The 20288-nt window shown below is 41.1% G+C and overlaps 1 protein-coding gene across 1 annotated transcript; it reads right to left on the bottom strand.

The window, feature by feature from the left end:
- Window positions 1-1041: 1041 nt before the first annotated feature.
- MPHOSPH10 (M-phase phosphoprotein 10) lies at window positions 1042-19973 on the bottom strand. Its single transcript, XM_004759855.3, has 11 exons — window positions 19818-19973; window positions 17364-18042; window positions 16674-16828; window positions 15857-16028; window positions 13850-13991; window positions 12395-12462; window positions 10422-10559; window positions 8411-8521; window positions 2995-3102; window positions 1700-1930; window positions 1042-1282 (listed from the first exon to the last, which is right to left on the bottom strand). The coding sequence occupies exons 1-11, from the start codon at window positions 19904-19906 to the stop codon at window positions 1133-1135; spliced, it is 2043 nt and encodes a 680-aa protein (XP_004759912.1). The 5' UTR covers window positions 19907-19973; the 3' UTR covers window positions 1042-1132.
- Between the last annotated feature and the right edge of the window lie 315 nt (window positions 19974-20288).

Genomic DNA, 20288 nt, shown 5'->3' with positions numbered 1-20288 from the left:
CATCAAACTGCCCTTGGACAGGTAAAGTGAATCATCACTTGAGGATCAAACATTCGGATCCTGATGAATGATTATGAAAGAAAGACTCGAGGGAAAGAGAACTAAGCTAGCAGTTGAATGGGGACTGGCAAACTGAACTGAAAAGAAAGCAGGAAGCCTTAGAGCTATAGAACACTCACACCAGCATTAACATGAAATGACACTTCCACTAAGGCTAGACAGAGACCCGGGGTTGCTCAAACAGTTTAGAAGGCAAAGGTGCAAGGTGAAGGGAAGTCTCCTGAATAAAACTTCCAACAAATGACCAGGTAGTATTGACTGGTGCTCCAGCTAGCCCCAGCCAGCCTGGTTCTACCTGATGTGGCCGGCTGCTGCATTAGGAAGCAGAAATGCAGAAAACACATGCTCACAACCTCTTCCTTCCTGCTGATGGTTGCCTGTAGATGAAAAATCAGAAGGGCTTTCCCTGCTGCTTAAGGAGAAGCTGCTTTCATTTTCCCTCCCAGGTTAAGGTTTAGGGCATTTCCACCAGCATAGCATGAGAACCTATGAGACAAAAGGCAGCTCTCCACAGATGCAGAGGTGAGTACCGGGGAGTCATGAAGATTCACCACACTGCCAGTCTGCCTTCCTTGCTGTGTTCGCCTTCCATCCTGTCTAAGTCACACCTGCCCTCTATGTATCTGACCATACTCTAGAGCCTACACAAAGTCTTCAGGCGGATGGCAGGTCACCTGTTTTGTGAAAGGATGACAGGGCAGTGGGAGAAGAAAACCAGGACCCAAAGAGTGAAGACCCCTGCTGTAGACAGCTGCTTGTGACAGGGACAGCTGGCTCCCGGGCCCTGGCCAGTGTTCAGGCCAGCTCCTGCTTACTGGCCAGTGCCTGAGCTGGCCTTCACCTGCCCCAGCAAGAACACAGTGTGGAAAGGGCTTTGGGGGTTACATTCAGCTTCACAGAAGAAGCAATTTGGGGCTTTCCAATGACAGTTTGGAATTTGTCTTTTCAAAATAAGGAATTCTCAAATATCTGCCATGTATGCAAAGAAAAGTTCTCAAAAAATTTATTATAAAAGGGAACAATGACAGAATATAAACTTATACCTTAATATTTATATTATATTCAAAATATGTTACAGCTTTAATTTATGAACAGAAATATCCTGTCTTTTCTTCTTTTTCTTTTCTGTTTTCTTTGCATCGCTGATTTGCATTTTTACTTGATCTTGTAATTTGGAAAAGAATGCTTGAGACGACTTTAAGGCTTTGTCTTTACCTTCATCCTGCAATTAAAAATAATAACACACTCATGCTATAAAATGTTCTTGTAAGTAAAAAAAGCCAAATGCTTACAATGAAGTATAAAAGTATAAAAATCCAGAAGATATTATGAGAATACCTTCTCCTTATGAAGATATTATGAAAATATTGAGAAGATATTATGAGAAATCACACCAGTCAGCACAGAGGTATTATAAGCTTTCTATGCCGCTGCAATGTTCTCATAATTGAAGGGAGGAGGGAGTGGAAGACCACCGCTGCCAGGCCCCAGGGCACCTGTTTCAAGCTGTTACTCCAGCGGCCTTTCACTGGCACATGGGTGGCGTCAGCAGGCTCACAGTGGAGCAGATGTCACCACTGCTTACCACCACCTTGCCCACAAGGCCCCTCTATAGCGGTTTTCTTTCCTGCATCCTTACCTTTAGTAGTGAAGCTTTGCCTGTTCTGGTCAGCTGTTTTAACTTCTCTGAAGCTACTGCCTTTGTGTATTTCCCTGCTTGGTCTGGGTTGTTCTTTTCAAGCAGTTTTCTCCGCTTTTCCTTCTCTTTTAGTTTCATATGCTTCTGATATTTCTTTTTCCTCCGTTCTCGTTTCTTGTCTGTAGCTGTTTTTTCAGCAGCTGTTTTTACATCTCCAGCTTTATTTTTTTCCTATTAAAGGTAACCACCAGCATACCAGTTAATCCAACTTATAAACCCTACTCAGGAAATGGGAAGAGCAGCTATTCCAGAGAGTGTGGCCAATGGGCTGTACCTGCCGCCAGGAGCTGAACGCACAGCACCCATCTGCACCCCACAGAGCCTTGGGAGCTCAGCTCTTTAAGACCTGGAATGCATTCTTTGACAAAGACTACAATGTAAAGGCAGCCTGGAGAGCCGGGTTATCCCACTGACAGTCCCAGAAGAGGGCCCCTAAAGCACCCAAGACTCCAGATGGACATCAGAGACAGCCTCAGCTGCTGAGGACAGCTACTGGCTGGCAGGAGGGGCTCCCAGAAATGGAAGGGAAACATCTATTCAGGGAGGATCAATGTCCTCTCTATTCTCCTCAGCTGCCAGCCTATCCTGCCAGCGTTGTTACCCATAGAGGTGGCAGAGGTCCTGAAGGGGTGGGTGTGGGTGCAGCAAAGCAAGTGTGGAAGGACAAAGAGGCATGCTGCTACACCAGCCGGGAAGATGAGACCTGGCAGGAACCATCCTCCTGTGTAATGCATGAGCATCAATGTTCATGAGCCAGGGACCGCCTACATTTGGTGACCTCCAACTTCTAATAATCCACATGTTCTACTCTAGACACCAATTCCATTATTGATAAGCATTAAATGGATACAATAATGGGGAAAAAAAAATAATGGGGAAAATGCTGGCATTAAAGGACTGCTAGTTTATGACCAACATAAACCATTTATGTTAACCCAACACCACTGCTAGTATTCAAATTGAATTATAACAAGATATAGACATTAGATATTTACAAGAAGCCTTTATAATAATTCTTGTACCTGTACCTCATGATATCTGATTATAGAAGACTGATGTTTGAATACTATGTAAAACTATTAGCTTGATTATAATTAAAAACTGCTGATACTTTAGAATAAAAGCTACAAATTCCAGGATAATGACACTGAGTAAGGATCTAGCTATAAACAACTAATTTATTAAAAAACAAACAAACAAACAAAAAACTAAATGTTTCCACACTGGTTTCCTACCTTGACTTCCTCCGGGGCCAGGAGAGCTGCATCACTCACGCTCACTGGGGCTACCTCCTCCATGGTTATAGCCGGCAGATTTGACACAACTTTAATCTCTGGAACAGGCTAGAAAAGAGACAACGTATATAAGAGGAAGTCATAAATAGTCCTAATATAAAATATTTGTATTGTGAACCTATTTATTTTTCTTAATATCCTTTAGAATTGACTTTACTATTATTTTTATGTAGTAGTTCATCATTTACATACAACACCCAGTGCTCAACCCAACAAGTACCCTACTTAACAGCCATCATCCATTTAGTCCACCCCCCAGCCACCTCTCCTCCAGCAAATCTCAGTTTGTTCTCTATTGTTAAGGTGTGAACCTATTAATTTAAAGCATAATACATAAAATACTTTATAAAGGGGAGCCTGCGTGGTTCAGTCAGTTAAAAGTCTGCCTCGGTTTTGGTTCAGTCATGATCTCATGAGTTACGAGGTTAAGTGCCACATAGGGCTCTGTGCTCCACAGACAGTCTATTTGAAGATTCTCTCCTTCTGCCCCACTCACTCTCATATAAATCAATCAATTTTTAAAAAAAGCTTTCCCAGGTTTTAAAAAAAATAAATATTTTATGGAGATTTAAAATGTGAGATGGTTGATAGCAAAGCTAACTGGAATGACAGCCATGCTGGTGGGCAGCATAGGCTGCTTGAGGAATCTTGATAATCTGAGTACTCAAGGGTCTTCTCTGTCTCACTGCTGCACCAAGAACACTTATTTCTACACTTTTGGAGGACATTTCTACCACATTTGAACACCTACTCTTTCGCCTATTACACTAAACTATTACCATCTGCCATGGACGTGGACATTTTCCAACAATCCTATCTATTGTTAAAGAATCTATTGATTTTTGTGAATATTATCCTGTCTTTAGTTATTAAAAAAAAGGCCAGCTATAAGAAATATACAGAAAAAGATACAAGGAAAAATGCTTATCAGAACAAGAGTCAAAATAGGCTACTGGATAAACAAATTTTCTCATCTTTTAGCTACTGAAAACACAGCTTTATAAACAAATGTGAGATGATCAAGAACTGCTTTGGAAAACTAAAGCAGTATTGAAATAAATCAAATCTGTTCATTATAAAAAAGAGGAATGTTATGCAATGTCATAAAATGTGATGGTAACTGAAGAGCCTTTTTTTTTTTTTAAAGAAATGTCCAGGAAAGACGGAAATTAAAACAAGCTTCATACAGATTATGGTGATAGCAGGACACTAGTGATTATTTACCTAACACTTAGACTAATGCACATCTCATTTACATCTAATTTTTGCGCATCTCTGAGGAGCACCAGGGGACAGGGACAGGGACTCTGTTTCTAGAGTGAAGTAAAAGATGGAGTGTGCCCTGGAGAGAACACAGGCCTGAGGAGAAAGGGGTTCTACTGCAGAGACTGTCACTGATTCCTTTGCACACCTTTTCCTTAATGCATTCCTGGCCATATGCCAATCAACTAGCAGATGTGTGCCCCAGGAAATTTCAGACAGAACAAAAATAAGTCATACACACAATAGGATCGTGGATTCTAATTGAAAAAAATGTCAGTGTGAAAGAAATGTTTTCTTCCATTGGACCACTGTTCACTTATTTATTAGGAACACTGTGTTCCAATCTACAATTTAAAGAGAAATACAAAGAAAATGGGAGACAACCCAGAAAATTAAAAAAAAAAAAAGATGGTCAACAGGGTTTCTGGAGCTCATGAAATACGAAACTGAATATGAAAAAAGGTTTGTATTAAGGGGAACCTGTACCGAAAAGCCTACATTTCTGAAGAGGAATAAGAAAGGCTTTCAAATAGGGCATGTAGGCCCATATACTATTCCCACCTTCTTCAATTCCCAAGGTTCCAAGGAAGATCTGAGTACCTCCCCATGGCAGGCTCCACATTAGTGTGACAGACACAGCAGGGAAATAGCAGTGAACAAAACACGTTTGTGCCAGCTTGATAATGAGTAGAGAAAGATCAGCAATTGACCAATGGCGATCATAGATATGAGGGAAATGAGGGCACGGAGGAGGGCGATGGCATTCATCTGACACCCCAGAGATTGGAAGGAGCCAGTCATGGAAAAAAGCAGTGTAGCCTAACATGCAGAGGAGAGCCCAGCAGGAAGGTGTGGGGGAAGGGAGCACTTTGCCCACTGAAGGCACTGGAAGACGACGAGAGTGGCTGGGGGACAGAAAGCTGCAGAGACCAGACGAGTGAGAGGGAGCCAGATCACATGGGGCCTTGTAAGGCACAGGAAAGGATCATGCTCTTCACGTCAGTAACTTTTTCACAGTAGGACCTGTGGCCAAGAGGGGTTGAGGATTCCTCTTTTCTTCATCCCCTACATAGCCCACACTAGGTGCTTTGGTATCTAAAGATGGCTCCTGCCACCAAAACCTTAATAGAAATTACACTTGATTAACAACAACAACAAAAAACCAGGTGATAAATGCTGACTGAGAAGACAAGACACACAGGACAATACATTTAACCATCAGGGGCACCTGGGTAGCTCAGTTAAGCCTCTGCCTTTGGCTCAGGTCATGATCTCAGGGACGTGGGATCGAGCCCCACATCGGGCTCTCTGCTCAGCAGGGAGCCTGCTTCCTCCTCTCTCTCTCCCTGCCCGTCTGCCTACTTGTGATCTCTATCTGTCAAACAAATAAATAAAATCTTTAAAAAAACAACAACAAACATTTAACCATCAAAGAATCAGAAGGATTTTGGAGATTACCTCTTCTTTATAGATGAATGTGAAGCAATTTGCCTAATTCGCAAAGCTAGTTAGGGGAGAATCAAATTCAGGTTTCGGACTTCTAGACTAGTCTCTGAGATTCATGGTACCTCATTTTTAGAAAACACAAGGGACACAAAGGGGCAATAGGTGAACAAGTACCAGAAAGATGGCACTGCATGCTTTAAGGGTCCACAGACGACACTGAGAAGGAAGCTCTAAAAAGTACAGAAGCAGTGAGCCCAGTGTGGTGGGAGTCAGACAGACTGGAAGATCACTGGAGGTCTGGGCCTGGTGTAGGGAACATGATGCAACGGCGAGAACATGGATCCCCAGTTAGATCCAACCTTCCCAATCTCCTAAGCCTCAGTTTCCTCATCTGCAAACAGAAAGAGTAATACCTGCCTTGGTATTCTGTGGATGAAGAATTAACGGACAGGGCCACTACCGTCATCAAGACAACACTGGTCAATCCCTACTTTAGTCTTCCTCACAACACCAACTAGCACTATCCATACACAAGATAACACTGGAAAAATCCACAGGACTGTGAAGGACCACATTTAGAAGGGTAGGAGAGACTACACTCATCATCTTATCCCTATCCCAGGCCAGCTGAGAGAGACTTGGCCTATGGTTTCTCCAGTGAGAAGAGAGCCCAAGGTGGCCTTCGAGCTCCCCAGCATTGCAGAACGCTTCTGAGCAGGCCCAATCATTTCTGTGTCATGGGGATCACAGAGGGAGTCTGTGGGACTTGACCACTGAGGATCAGACTGGGATGAAGAACAAGTGCAGGGCTTCTAGCAACCCATGCTTAGATCTTGGCAGACCATGTTCCTCTTCACAGGAGTGCCCAAGTAGAGATCCCAGCCAGCACCTTGCCCATCTGTAGAGCCAAGCAGGTGCCCTTCTCCAGCTCAAAGAGATTCTGTACCCCCATGACCATGGCAAGATTATTTACAACAGCCAAGTCATGGAAACAATACAGGTGTCCATCAACAGATGAATGAATAAAGATAATATGATAATATGGTGCATACATAAATACACACACACACACACACACACACACAATGGAATACCATTTAGCCATAGAAAGAAGGAAGTCCTGCCATTTATGACAATACTGATGTATCCTGAGGGCATCATACTAAGTGAGATATGTCAAACAGAGAAAGACAAATTACAATGTGATCTTTTAGGCAGGAACTAGGCATGTGCAACAAGAAGATGGACCTTAGATGTCCGGCTGGAGAGCCCCACGTGAGGACCACCACATTCTACCCATCTAGCAGCAGGTTTTGACTTGCGACATCCCAGCAGAAAAAGAGTTAAGTTTGTTGTGCTTATTGCACTTATGCAGAAAGCAGCCATTTGTCCTTATTTGAGCTATGTCTCTAGAACAGAAATAATGCTGCAGTTGCCCACACTTGCAACCATCTTGGAAAGGACATGAGTACTTGGTTAATTATTATATAATCCAGGACTGTCACTCAAAAGTTGCTACCCTAGGACCCTCCCAAAAGAAAAAAAGTGATAGAAGCACATATCCCAGAGTTTCTGGGGCTTTTGTCTCTCTTGACTGGCCCGCTCTTCCCCTGGACTATACTTTAATAAAGCTCTGCTCTCCTTTAGAACAGCTGCATGACTAGAGTTAATACTATTGTATTGTATATTTCAAAGTTGCTAAGGAAGTAGACCTTTAAAGCTCTCATCATAAAAAGAAAACTGTAACTATATGGGGAGAAGGCTATTAACTAAACTTAACACAGTAGTCACTCCCCGATATACATTTTTCCCGTACACCATGCCTTTCAAAAATTCACGCAAGGCGACTATACTTTCACAAAAGACCTACATGAGTACCTGTTTTTGCTGACAGAAATCTGAGAATTATTTTCACTTTTATAAAAAAAAAAAGTGAAAGGAAAAATAGCATTCAGCATTCTGCTGTGAGCGGCTCTGCCCAGCTCCTTCCTCAGGAACTACACTTGGTTTCTCAGTATCAAGCCATCATACCTTTAAACAGTGTCTGTGAGCATCTGTGCTTTATCTCGTTTTATCTGTGCATCTATTACAAGATTGGTCCTCAAGTATCAGGAAAGCCTAGGACAGGTTACTTTCGGAGTCTGAAAAGCTCAAAAAACTTTCCATTTAATTAATGGTAATGCTTCTTTGCTTTACCCCATTTAGGCTTGTGAAAGGTTTTATAGGAACATTTTGCTTTCTGATGGTAGGAGAACCTATTTATCAGACTACCGTTGTACATCTTAAACAGTATTACATGTCAATTATATCTTAATAAAACTGGAGAAAAGGGGTTAATATATATGAAGGACTTAGTGTGGCAAATAGCTGGTACTCAGAAAATATCAGGTACAGACATCACAGGTCTCAAGACCAACCGCAGGATGAAAACACAACTGAAAGCTGAACAACAAGAATGAGAAATGAAGAGACTTTAGGTCTAGCACAGCGCATGGGGAGATCACTCTGGATCAGCAGAACTGCTGGGACTAGAAATTCCTACAGGTTTGTATCCTAAAACCAAACAAAAAGCTAGCCTCACAGAAGCTCAAAGAGGAATTAAGGTCATGTTTGCTCTGATTACACACAGAACTGTTAACACACTTACTGGTTTAGGGATGAAGTGAAAGTTTGAGAGGGCATCCAATTTTAAGAAGAGGGAATCCATCATCTTCTGAATTTCTTTGTGCTCTGGATTTTCTTCTTCTGCTGTTTTTTGCTTAGAAAATAAGTTCAATGACATCAGACTTAGCAGCTTAATACACATCACAGGACAAAACACAAAGCTCAATAAGGATATGCCCCCATCTCTTATCATCAAGGTTTCAGCTTCAAAGACACAGTACAAGGCAGAATCAGAGTTATCAATACCACGTCGGAGCCAGCACCAGTCCAAGAAGCAATGCGATGTGCACTTCAGAGCTGCAGCGACCCCTCCCCCTATAACTGACAACTTACAATTTCATTCCCTTGGTATTTACTTCTGTCAAGAACTAAGCCACTTCCACTCGGATGGCTCTCATTAAAAGAAAGGGGAGCTGGGTAACAAGGGTTAGATGTTGAAGAACTGGACCCGTTGTGCACTATTGCTGGTGACGATGTAAATGCTGCAGTCACAATGGAAATGAATGGGGCAGCTCCTCAGAAAGTGAAACAGAGAACTGCCATATGACCCGGCAATTCCATCCTTAGGTAAATATCCAGAAGAATTTAAGAAGAGGTTCTCAAATACATCTGTTCAGAGCAGCACTATTCCCAACAGTCAAAAATAGAAACAACCCAAATGCTCACAATCCCCTTTTCCCTCTGCCCATGTTTAAAAGGCCAGGACTGTTTTTGTTTTATTAAAGCATAACAGAACAAAACAAAACACACCCAAAACAGGGAAGCAACTGGCTCTTTGCCTCCATGACCCTGAGGCCAGAGATGCATCAGGGTCTGCCTCCAACGTCTGTCATTTGAGCCCTCCTTCAGCCACATTGAAGCACTCACCACTGCTTATTTTAACTTATTTTTTAATCCTGAACATGTTGCTTTCCTCATCCCACACTAATGGCTGTGAAATCATACATATACAACTATATACTATACATATATAACTAGAAGTTTATTCATGTGCCATGTACCATCACCTTGCTTATTACTTCCAGGATAGACACTAAATCGGAAAATACTCATCATCCTCCCCGGATGAACTCTTAATGGAATGGGTGCAGAATAAGCCTAAATTAAGTCCATACTCAAAAACTTGTGAACTGGGTGCTGAATACTGAGACATAAATAAAACCAATTATTTACAGAGCTGGTACAGCTGTCACATTACGTATTTAATTTTTAACTCTCATGGTTACAAAATGCTTTACTCTATTTACTGAATCACCTCAAAGTAGCCAGGCAATGTTCAATAACATGTTCCTTCACCTACCACTTTGAGTTGCAAAGCAGCCAGGAATAATTAATTCAAATCTTTCCCGATCTTCAACTTAACAGTAGCATCAAGGGCACTGATTGCTATTGCCGCTAACGTGACATTAATTAATCAAATCTGGCAGGAATCTTAAATGGCTTTTGCAAATAAAAATGCCATCTCATCTGCAAGCACATATTGACCACATTATCAATAAATCAAGTGTAAAGGAATAATTCAGTCACTATACTGGTGATACAGTATTATTGGAAATAGGACTTTGTCCTACTTAACCAGGTATATTTTAAAGAATTTAAGTGAAAAGAAATAAGAATCAAAAAACAAATAACCCACCGGACCAAAAATCTGAATCAATCTCACAGATAATGTTCTATCAGCAACTTCTGAAGTACAAATGAGAACGGATTTTAAAATTGTAGGACCACTATAGTAATTGTGTGGAACAGTCAGGTAACCAATAAATAACTGCAAACAAGCTCTTCTACACCCTCACATTCAGTGGCATTAAGTATTATAACCCCTCTATTCCTAACATACTCTGTCTCACATTTAAATGAGGTGAACCAAGAGCTCTCTATTTATTTCATGAATTTCAGCCATCAGAGTAGAAACAAAAGAGTGGATTTTCTATTTCTTTCTTTCTTTTTTTTTTTTTTAAATAATGATGGCTTTGCCTTCTGGGCTTCCTTACCTCGTTGAGTTTGATGTACTCCTGCTCATAAATTTCAGCAAGGCTCAATTTGCTCTTCTCATGGTCTAATGTTAAACGTTTTTTATATTCATATGCATCCTCTTTAGGTCTTTCTTTACGTACTACATCATCCCAGGCCTGCAATATGAAAGTTGGAAGGAACATAAATTAACAAAATCTATCATTTTATTCTAGGCTCATTTAGGACTCTGCCTCTGGAAAATTTGTGGTCAGTCCAGAGTAAGCAAATTAGAGCAAAAACTAATCAATTTCAACCTGCAAAATGTGTACTCAAGTCACAAAAAATAAGTATTATGAAAAGCAAAAATGGCATTACTTAAGTTTCCTTTTTGTTTTAAATGCATCTTTCTCCTGTTACCAACTTTAATTCCCCATTTCCCCATCATGGTTTGTTTAAAAGTCAACATTCGGAGTTTGTCTTGTTGCATTTCAAATTTAAGGATAGTCCACATACAGTACCACCCTTCAAATCCTTCCTATTTCAAGTGAACATTATACACGTTTTAACGCCATCCCTTGTTGTACAGGTCATACACCTAGTCTTATTCTAAGTTTACAAAATAGGATCAATTCTTTTTTCTCATGAGATTGGTATTTATTAAACACCTGTGTAGCAGACTGTGTAGATATCCTGCTTCATATCCCCCAGCCCACCTCTAAGTTCACCTGTAGCTGCAGGGAGACCGTGTCTGTACATGCTGACAGCTTCCCATCTCAAGGTGGCACTCTGCTTCTTATCCTGTGGGTTTTCTAGACTGCCAGGGCATCTTGCCTATTTGTGCTCAAGACAGCTCTGAGGTGTCTACGACTTGACACCTTAACCAGTTAAGGACTGAGTTTAGTGGATAAATATTCCAGCAGATCCATCCCCAGAGGGGTAAATTCTGAGACAAATTCTACATAAATCCTCAGGGGTCCCCAGCAGGCTTTATTCCCAGATGCCCACTGTGACAGATAATTTCATGTGTTAATTTGATTGGGTGAAGGGATGCCCAGACAGACAGACGGTAAAACACTGTATCTAAGTATGTCTGTGTGGATGTGTGGAAAAGAACAGTATCTGAACTAGTATAATGAGTAAAGAAGATGTCTTCACTAATTTGGGTGGACACCATCTAATCCACCAAGGGCCCAAATAGAACAAAAAGTGGGAGGCAGGGTGAATCTGCTCTCTGCTTGAGCTGGGACATCCCTCTTCTGCCCCTGGACATCACTGCTTCTAGTTTTCAGACCTCTGGACTCAGACTGGAACTTGTACCACGAGCTCCTCTGGTCTCAGGTCCTGGGATGCAGCATTCCTGGTTTTTTGCTTGCAGACAACAAACCACAGGATTTCTCAACCTCCATCATCACATACATCCTTTTGCTCCTCATTTGGGGTTACTAAAACACTCTTCAGTATTTGATTTTAATGTATCAATTCTGTTTTTCATTACCTTTCTATACTTTTTAAGTGGTTGCTCTAGGGATCTGAGATCAATTCTTAAATAAAAACTCTGCTAGGTTTTTAACATTTGAAAAAAATAAACCCTTTATTTGTCCCAGCAGATATTGTGCTTAGATGGAAGGGTCCCAAGGAAGACCAGAACAATTCAGAATCAGTCCCCATACCTGTCACCCTCCATCAGCTTCACCAGGCACCACCAGACAGGTAAATAAGGGGCAAGGAAGAGCGGCAGTGGCTCTGGCTGCCCCTTCTCTTCACACACAACTGCCCATCCTTCCAGAGCACTAGTGAAAGGCAGTGTCTCACACAACAAAAGCAATACAAAAGAGGAGGGCAGTGTAAACTTAGTAGCACATTTCAGGGTAAATTAAGGGTTTTAAATGAAGAACTGATACAAACAAAATTTCTATGAAAACGAAGAAGAGTGACGGTCCCCAAACAGTCTCATATTATTTCTAAAAATCTCAGTGAATTTTAAATTAAGTTAATTTTCATTCTTACTGACCTGATCTCTTATCCTCTGCTTAATGATATCTTCCAGTTGAAGGGTAGTTTCCTCTGTGATCACAGGGGCTAAAGGAAATATAACATGACTCATTAGGTATAAACTAGACCAGTGGTCCTCAAATGGTGGTTATTGAACCAGTAGCATCAACACCTGGGAACCTGTTAGAAATGTGAATTTTTTGGCTCTGCCCCATACTTCTTGAGTCAGAAAGTTGGCGGGGGCACCCTATCTGTTTAACTAACCCTTCTGATGCTCCCTCCAGTTTGAGAACCACAAACTGGAGAATATCTGGTAATAAGCACTAATACTTTTAGCCCACGCACCTGGGTACTCTCCCCATCTTTTTTATTCTCTCTAGAACTGAATAAAATGAAAATTCATTTTGACTTCATAGGTATAAGAAAGAATTTGATGAGATGACCAGGGTTTCTGGCTAGAGTACAGAATTTAATCAAAGGACAATGACAGTAAGCATTGTATACAGATCACTAGCAGAAATCATTATGGATTACACATCAGGTACCCTATAGACACTAATTAGCATATTAGTAACTCCTGGATGAATTAAGAGTACTATGGCTATGTAAGAGAACGTCCTATTTCTTAGAAGATACATGTACTTAGAAGTGAAGTGTCACGATATTGATAAGTTACTTTCAAGTAAATCAGCGGAAAAAAGGGGGCTCTTTGGGCTCCAGAGCCTGACAGACATTTTCACAGAGGTAAGTGAGGAAAGCAGGAAGGGAGCTTGCTGACGGCATCAGTGCTTGACAGACTCTGTGTCCCAGGCACTGCTGTGCTGCATCCAGGAGGTCAGTATGGCTAGGCTGTTGGCCCCTGCAGCCTGGAGCTGATGCGCAGAGGCCTCTGTGAGTCCCCCAGCCTGAGCCAGGCCCAACCACATTCAGAGCTTTTATTTATTTTAAATATTTCTTCAACATTCCACATTTGATGATGTAGATACCTCTTTCTTCCCTGACTGTAAATGTTTTAATACAAATTTTTTAAACTGTAAAAAAACAAAAAACAAAACATGCGATCACACAGATACACACACATGGGTCACATCTACAGGGCAGGGAAAGCAAATATAAAATGTTAACCGGTGAATCCACCTGAATGGCACCCTTATGTTTGCTGTACTATTTTTTCAACTTTTCTCCATGTTTACAAGGTTTGTTTTGTGTTTTGTTTTTTTTTTTTTAAAGATTTTATTTGACAGACAGAGATCACAAGTAGGCAGAGAGGCAGACAGGAAGAGAGAGGGGAAAGCAGGCTCCCCTCTGAGCGGAGAGCTCAATGTGGGGCTCGATCCCAGGATCCTGAGATCATGACCTGAGCCAAAGGCAGAGGCATAACACACTGAGCCACCCAGGTGCCCCTGACTCTCTCTATGAAACAGAGAAAAAGCATGAAAACACACACTCGAAGGGGCCCAGCGGGCTCACGTACCCATGCGGACCGCATGGTCAAAGTGCAGAGTCTCTTCTAGGAGGCTGTTCTCTGGGCGCTTCTGAGCTGTCACTTCCCCTTGAAGCTGCCAAGGTTTTTTTTCCAACAATTCTTTTTCTAAAGATGCAATTTTTTCATTCATCTAAGAAAGAGACAAAAAGTTATTACATATCCAGGAAACAAAATCAGGCTTATTAACTAAATAAAAGCAACTAACATCTTTACAAACACAAAAACAAGAAATGCGTTATTTCTCAACACATTTGTTTTGTTCTCGCCACCGTTTTATTACTAACCAACAGTGACTCCCAATTCCTGACACCTGAGGTGGGGTAGGAGCTGCAGATGATCTTTCCCTCCCTGATTTGAAATGGCCATGTTTATAATATACTGAATTCCCCTAGAAGAATCTGGGTAGATTTCTGGGCTCTATTCTAGTCCAGTGATCTATCTATTCACAAGCCACTATCAACTTTGATTATTAGAGCATTCGAACGTTAATTTCTTTATTAGAACATTAGTAACTGAAGGAGCCTCTTTTGACCCCACACTCCAAAATTCAAATTATTGCTAACTAAAAGATATCTCTTAATGACTTTATAGTATACAAAACGCCAGCCTTCTCAGCTGCTTTACTGAATTCTCATGTTTTTCTGAATAGCTTTCAATTCATCTGCTTAGGTTTTTCCAGTATCCTTTGCATATATTAATGCTCTTATCTTTCTCTTTTGTAGTTGCACTGACACTTCTACAAGAATGTTAAATAATAGTGGTAACAGTAATTGTAGACATTTTCTTATTCTTCATTTTAAAGGGATATTTCTAGAATTTCACCACTAAGTAGGACAGCACCTTTTGGTTAGATGTGTTTCTATTTCACTACAAGTGAAAATTAGGAATGGATACTGAATTTCATCAAATGCCTTTCAGACATCAGAAAAAAACCATGTGGTTTTCTCCTTATTCTGTTACAACCAAGAATTACATTAATAGATTTTCTAATCCCGAATCAAGTAAATGAGGCCCATCTGGTTATGGTGTTGTTAATCTTTCACTGTGCTATTTTGGATATTTAAACGATACCATGTGTGAGTGTTTTAATGTCAGGTTTGGCTATCATGCTGTAATAGCTTCAAAAGAAAAAGAAGTTTGGAAGTTCCCTCTTTATATGTTGGAACTGAACAAAATTCAGTGGTATTTCTTGAAAGCTTGATGTAATTCTCCAGTAAAACTAAGCCTGCTTTTCTTTTTTCTTTTTTTTTTTTGAAAAGACACAGGGAGGTTGGGAAACTAACTCAATGCAATTTCATATTTTCTTTCCCAATGCTTCCCCACTGCCTCCCTTAAATCTCCTCTCTCTTCTGGAAACAATCCACAATCATGGATTTAACTCAGATTCTCTTTTTCTAATAATTACTTTGATATCATTGATATATTTTATATTTTATTATTTGCCTATTCTCATTTCTAATTGTGTGACGTCATTTTAATGTGGTTAAACAGTAAAGACAAATAATTGGAACCAGTCTATTATTTGCAAATGACACTTGATTTGTCTGAAATCCTAACACGAGGAAATAATTTTTATCAACTCTGGAAGATATGTTTGAGATGGCATTAATTAACATTCCGACTATGTGAGCCATCTACAGAATATCTGAAAGAAACAATATCCTCATGAGCAGCTGAATCAGCTACAAAGAGAAGTTCACAGGACAGCTAATTGAAAAGAACATGCCATTAGGTATAAAGAAACCAGGGACAGAGGAAAAAACAAGTTTTTAAACAAATCGAAGGCCACAGGTTGGGGAATGAAGCACTGATTTTTGCAAATTAGCTACCTATCACCTGGGCATCTCTATAAAGTGTCTGGTAGGAAGTAGCAGCAAGATTTTTGTTTTGTTTTTTAAAGGATAAAGTATTCTACCAAGAACTACAGAGTAGATTAGTTATGAGTGCCACAGTCCTGGTAAACATAAAAAAATTCCTTAAATTCTCAATTCTTACCTTTTCCTGTCTTTTTTCAAAAGAGGATTTAACTTCATCAGAATCTTTCTGTACATTTAAGATACTTGTATCCTCACTTTCCTCATCATCTGGCAAATCAAAAGTCACTCTTTTTGAGGTTTCTTTATGCTGCTTGCTGTCTTCACTTTCTTCAAGTTCATTATCTTCATCACTATAGTATACCAAAACATTTATGAAAGGATAATACAATTTTTCATTAGGAAAACAAAACCAATTCTCTAGTAATTATAGATATGTTGTATACCTAACACAGTCAGAATTCCAAAGTCATTCAGTTATTAAGGAACAGAAGATACTATTTAGGTAAAACAGAACAAAAGCGTGCAATATATAAAAAATAAATTATTCCTCAATCTGTAAGACAAATATATCTCACAATAACGACAGTAAGGTATTTTTAGTTTGATTGTCACTGCCAGTGATATTTATCTTCATTAGATGATCTCTAAAACCCCTTTTTTTTTTTTTTAAGATTTTATTTTTTTATTTGACAGAGAGAGATTACAAGTAGGCAGAGAGGCAGGCAGAGAGAGAGAGAGGAGGAAGCAGGCTCCCTGTGGAGCAGAGAGCCCAATGCGGGACTCAATCCCAGGACCCTGAGATCATGACCGAGCCGAAGGCAGTGGCTCAACCCACTGAGCCACCCAGGCGCCCCTCTAAAACCCCTTTAAACTCAGAAACTTTCATCTGATCTTAGAGAATGTAACTCCTTAGGACAAACATATTTGACAATTATGAGCACACACACACAATTGGACTGTTCTAGCTTACAGCGTAAAGAACTCAAAATACTCACGTTTCAGAAATGCTCTCCTCTCCTTCTTCGTCAGCAATTTCTTCCTCCTCTTCATCTGAACCCAGTTCATCGTCATGAGCATTTGCTAGGTCTTCATCACTTTCAACAGGATCAAAGAAGTCTTTGTATTTCAGGTTTCTGGAACTTTTACCTGACTAAAGTAAAAAGATTTCTCAAACTTTCAATTAAGAACAGAAGAACACATTAAATCATGCATGTATGTGGATGCATATGACATATGGGGAACCGGTGACAGACAACATCACCACACAGATGTAAGGGCTACTAGACTGTAACAAACTGGAAGGAAGCATAGGTTCATTTGTAACTGATAAGACAGAGTACAACATCCTAACTCTAAAGCTTCTAACTATAATCATTTCTAAAACATCCCTGTCTAAAGTATACAAATGCCTTCCTCTCCCTATTATTTCTAGTGTTTGATGGAATATGTTTGAGGGGAATTCTGAAGACCTCTAACATGTGTGACAATGGTTCTTAGGTTCAAAACAAGCATTCTGTGATAAGGAAATGATGGCTTTGGTTTAATTTATCTAGTTCATCGTTTTCAACTGATCTAAATATTTCATTAATATTCTGGTGAGTTTTGAGGTATTTTAAACCACTTTTCAAGAAATAGAACAAAATCTAATTTAAGGAGGTAGAAAGTCTCTTCTCCCAAAACTTTACCTGAGGTTTTTGACTTCCAAGCAGTTCTCCCTCATCTTCATCAGAATCAACATCTTCAAAAAAATTAATGTCTTCCTCTTCCTCGTCATCTTTTGGTCCCTCTTCCTTTTCCATGTTTTCTAAAAAGGTCTCCATTTCAGATAGTTTGAAAAATTTATCATCTACTATGGACTTCTCTCTTGGTTTCCTAGACACTTTGTCTTGCACCTTGCTCTGCTGCTCCAATTTGCTGATATCAAAATCAAGATCAGAATCCTCATCACTGAACACTGGACTTTTCCTCAGATCAACTTTGCTCAAGTTTTTAGCTCTCTCATCCACTTTAGGATCATCACCACTAGGGTCAGCCACCTCCTCCTCCTCCTCCAGATCTTGTTTGAAGACCTCCTGATCATCAGACTCCACCGCTGAGCCATCCTCTTCACACTCCTGCTCTTCGTTCTCTGGAAGAAGACTGATGTCTTCGTCTTTAACAGTTTTACTAACTGTACTCTGGAAGTACTGCAAAATTGGTTCATTTTGCAATTCTAGTTGTTGCCAAATCTGCTCATCATCAAAATTGTCTATCACCAGTTTTTTTAATGGACTTCCATGGATCCTGTCATTCTCTAATATTTTATTAAAATCATAAAGTGCTTTTGTTAACGAAGTGAAGTTTGATGCCAATTCATCTTGAATCCTATTAAGAGAGCACAGGGAGGAAGTTTAAAGAGATTTATAATTATAGGGCAATAATTTCACAGCACTATGAATTAAAAGAAGAAAAAAGCCTAACTTCTGTGTGAAATCAAACTTGAAAGAAATATCAACTTTAAGTAGAGATTCTGCCCCCAAAGAGTGTATTAGCTTGCTGAGGAGCCATACTAATATATAACTAAATCTGTGATCTACTATATGGATTTTATGCAGGGAAACTATTACACACCCCTTTGCCTAAAGATATATGGTGAATCTTAGCCTTAAATGCCAACTCAGCTATATTATATGCCACTCCATTCCGTCAGCCAATGGTTAACACTTGCTTTGGCTCAAGAGTACTCAGCAAATACCTCTGAAGATCTGACATCTGAAATGAGACCTGTATACGAGGAGACATTCTTACAAAGACCTGGAAATATCTATTTTTAGCAGAAAAAATAGTGAGAGCAAATTTTTTAAGATGGAAATGAAGTCAGTGAGTTTGAGGAACAGAAATGAAGGCATGGCTGGAGTGTGGTGAAGAAGGCAGAAGGCCAAGGAGGTAGATGGGAGCTGTAACATGCAGGCTCCGAGATAAGAGTTTGCTGTTTTAAGTGTAAAGAGAAGCCATCAGAAAAAAATTTTTTTAAAAAGATTTTATTTATTTATTTGACAGACGGAGATCACAAGTAGGCAGAGAGGCAGGCAGAGAGAAAGGGGGAAGCCCCAGACGCCCCGTCCTTTGCTTAAAATCTTTTGATGGTGGGGCACCTGGATGGCTCAGTGGGTTAAAGTCTCTGCTTTCGGCTCAGGTCATGATCTCAGGGTCCTGGGATCGAGCCCCGCATCCGCCTCTCTGCTCAGCAGGGAGCGGGCTTCCCCCTTTCTCTCTGCCTGCCTCTCTGCCTACTTGTGAACTCTGTCTGTCAAATAAATAAATAAAATCTTTAAAAAAAAAAAAAGATTTTAAGCAAAGGAGAAAAACGATGTAATTTACACTTCGGAAAGATGACCAACAGAGGAAAAGGAACCAAAGTACAGTGATTAGGATGACACCGCCATCCAGGGAAAGGATAACAACTGTACAGGGGTTAGAAGAGCAGACACTGTGACACGCAGTCAAATTCAGAACACAGACTGAAGGCAGAACCGACAGAATTTGCTGATGAATTAGAAGCAGACATGAGAAAAAGGACGCTCTCAAGGAAGACGCTTAGTTACATGTCTGAATGACTGAAAAAACAGAGGCGCCCTTTACTGAGATAGGAAAGGCAGGTGCATGTGTAAAGGATTTCAGGGAGGGCCGACTATAAGACAGTAGACAGAAACAGGTCATTTTGCCCTAAGAAGTTCGAGATGCTGAGGACGTATACGGCTGGGGCTGCTGTGCGCCTGACGCTCAAGGGAAAAGTCGGGCGTCTGAGAGCCACACTTCCGTTAAGTCGTGCGTTCAGTCCTTCAGCAAAATACGGAGAGCTTATGTTACGAAGTCCTAACCCTCAAGCAGCTCCTCGTGGGACGGGGGCCGACAGACACCAAAGTTACTACTTTCAATAAAGTAGGAGTAACTGAGCTTGGTTTGGTTAGCACACGACTGGGAGAGCCGCACTGCGCAGCCTGTGACCCTTTAAAATCTGACGGGCTAGCGGAGCGTAAGGTGAAACCTGGCGCCAACAGACGCACGCTTCCCTTTATCCCGCTACTCCAGCATCTGCCGGCAGGCCGCGCCCACGCGAGACCTGGGCCTCACCAGAGCCCGCGTTTCCCTTCACTTACGTGAGAAAACACTCTGGCTGGCCAGTGGCTTTATCAACCTCTTTCAGGCACCGCTCCAGGGTCCGCCGACGCCAGACCCGCGGCGCCATGGCCGTCTGCAACCCGGGACACAGCGCCGCATGCACAGGAAGAGGACCGGTCGGAAACCGCGCCACAAAGACGCGCCTCGCGCAACCTGAACCCGGGAGGCGAAGGTTCCGCGGCGTACAGGTTCCGGACCCACCCCACTCCAGAGCCAATGGCAGCGCAAGAACTTTCACTGGGCCATTGGTCAGTTCTAGCGCCTTTGAACTTTCTCTAAACTTTCTGTTTTGTATCCCTGAGGAGCCCAAAGGAGTGACGTGTCCTTCGTTTTTAAGTTTCTGCTTTAGACGCACTGGGTGGCTTCAATACGTCAAATAAGAACCAGCCCACCCGCCGCACCACGGGCGCGCAGCAACGCTCGCCACGCCTCCTTGCCTCGTAGGCCCC

The sequence above is a fragment of the Mustela putorius genome, unplaced genomic scaffold, assembly GCF_011764305.1.
Source record: "Mustela putorius furo isolate JIRA1106 unplaced genomic scaffold, ASM1176430v1.1 tig00003972_pilon_pilon_pilon, whole genome shotgun sequence".
NCBI lineage: Eukaryota > Metazoa > Chordata > Mammalia > Carnivora > Mustelidae > Mustela > Mustela putorius.
Note: the sequence above shows the minus strand (reverse complement) of the source record. Positions and strands in the feature narration are given on the sequence as shown.

Excerpts from the sequence above, each read along its gene's own strand:
- MPHOSPH10 (XM_004759855.3), bottom strand. The coding sequence starts at position 19,906 with ATGGCGCCGCGGGTCTGGCGTCGGCGGACCCTGGAGCGGTGCCTGAAA. Across the intron at positions 13,992-15,856 it reads TTGAAAAAAGACAGGAAAAG|ATGAATGAAAAAATTGCATC; the intron begins GTAAGAATTGAG and ends TCTCTTTCTTAG. Across the intron at positions 12,463-13,849 it reads TGACCATGCGGTCCGCATGG|CCCCTGTGATCACAGAGGAA; the intron begins GTACGTGAGCCC and ends TATTTCCTTTAG.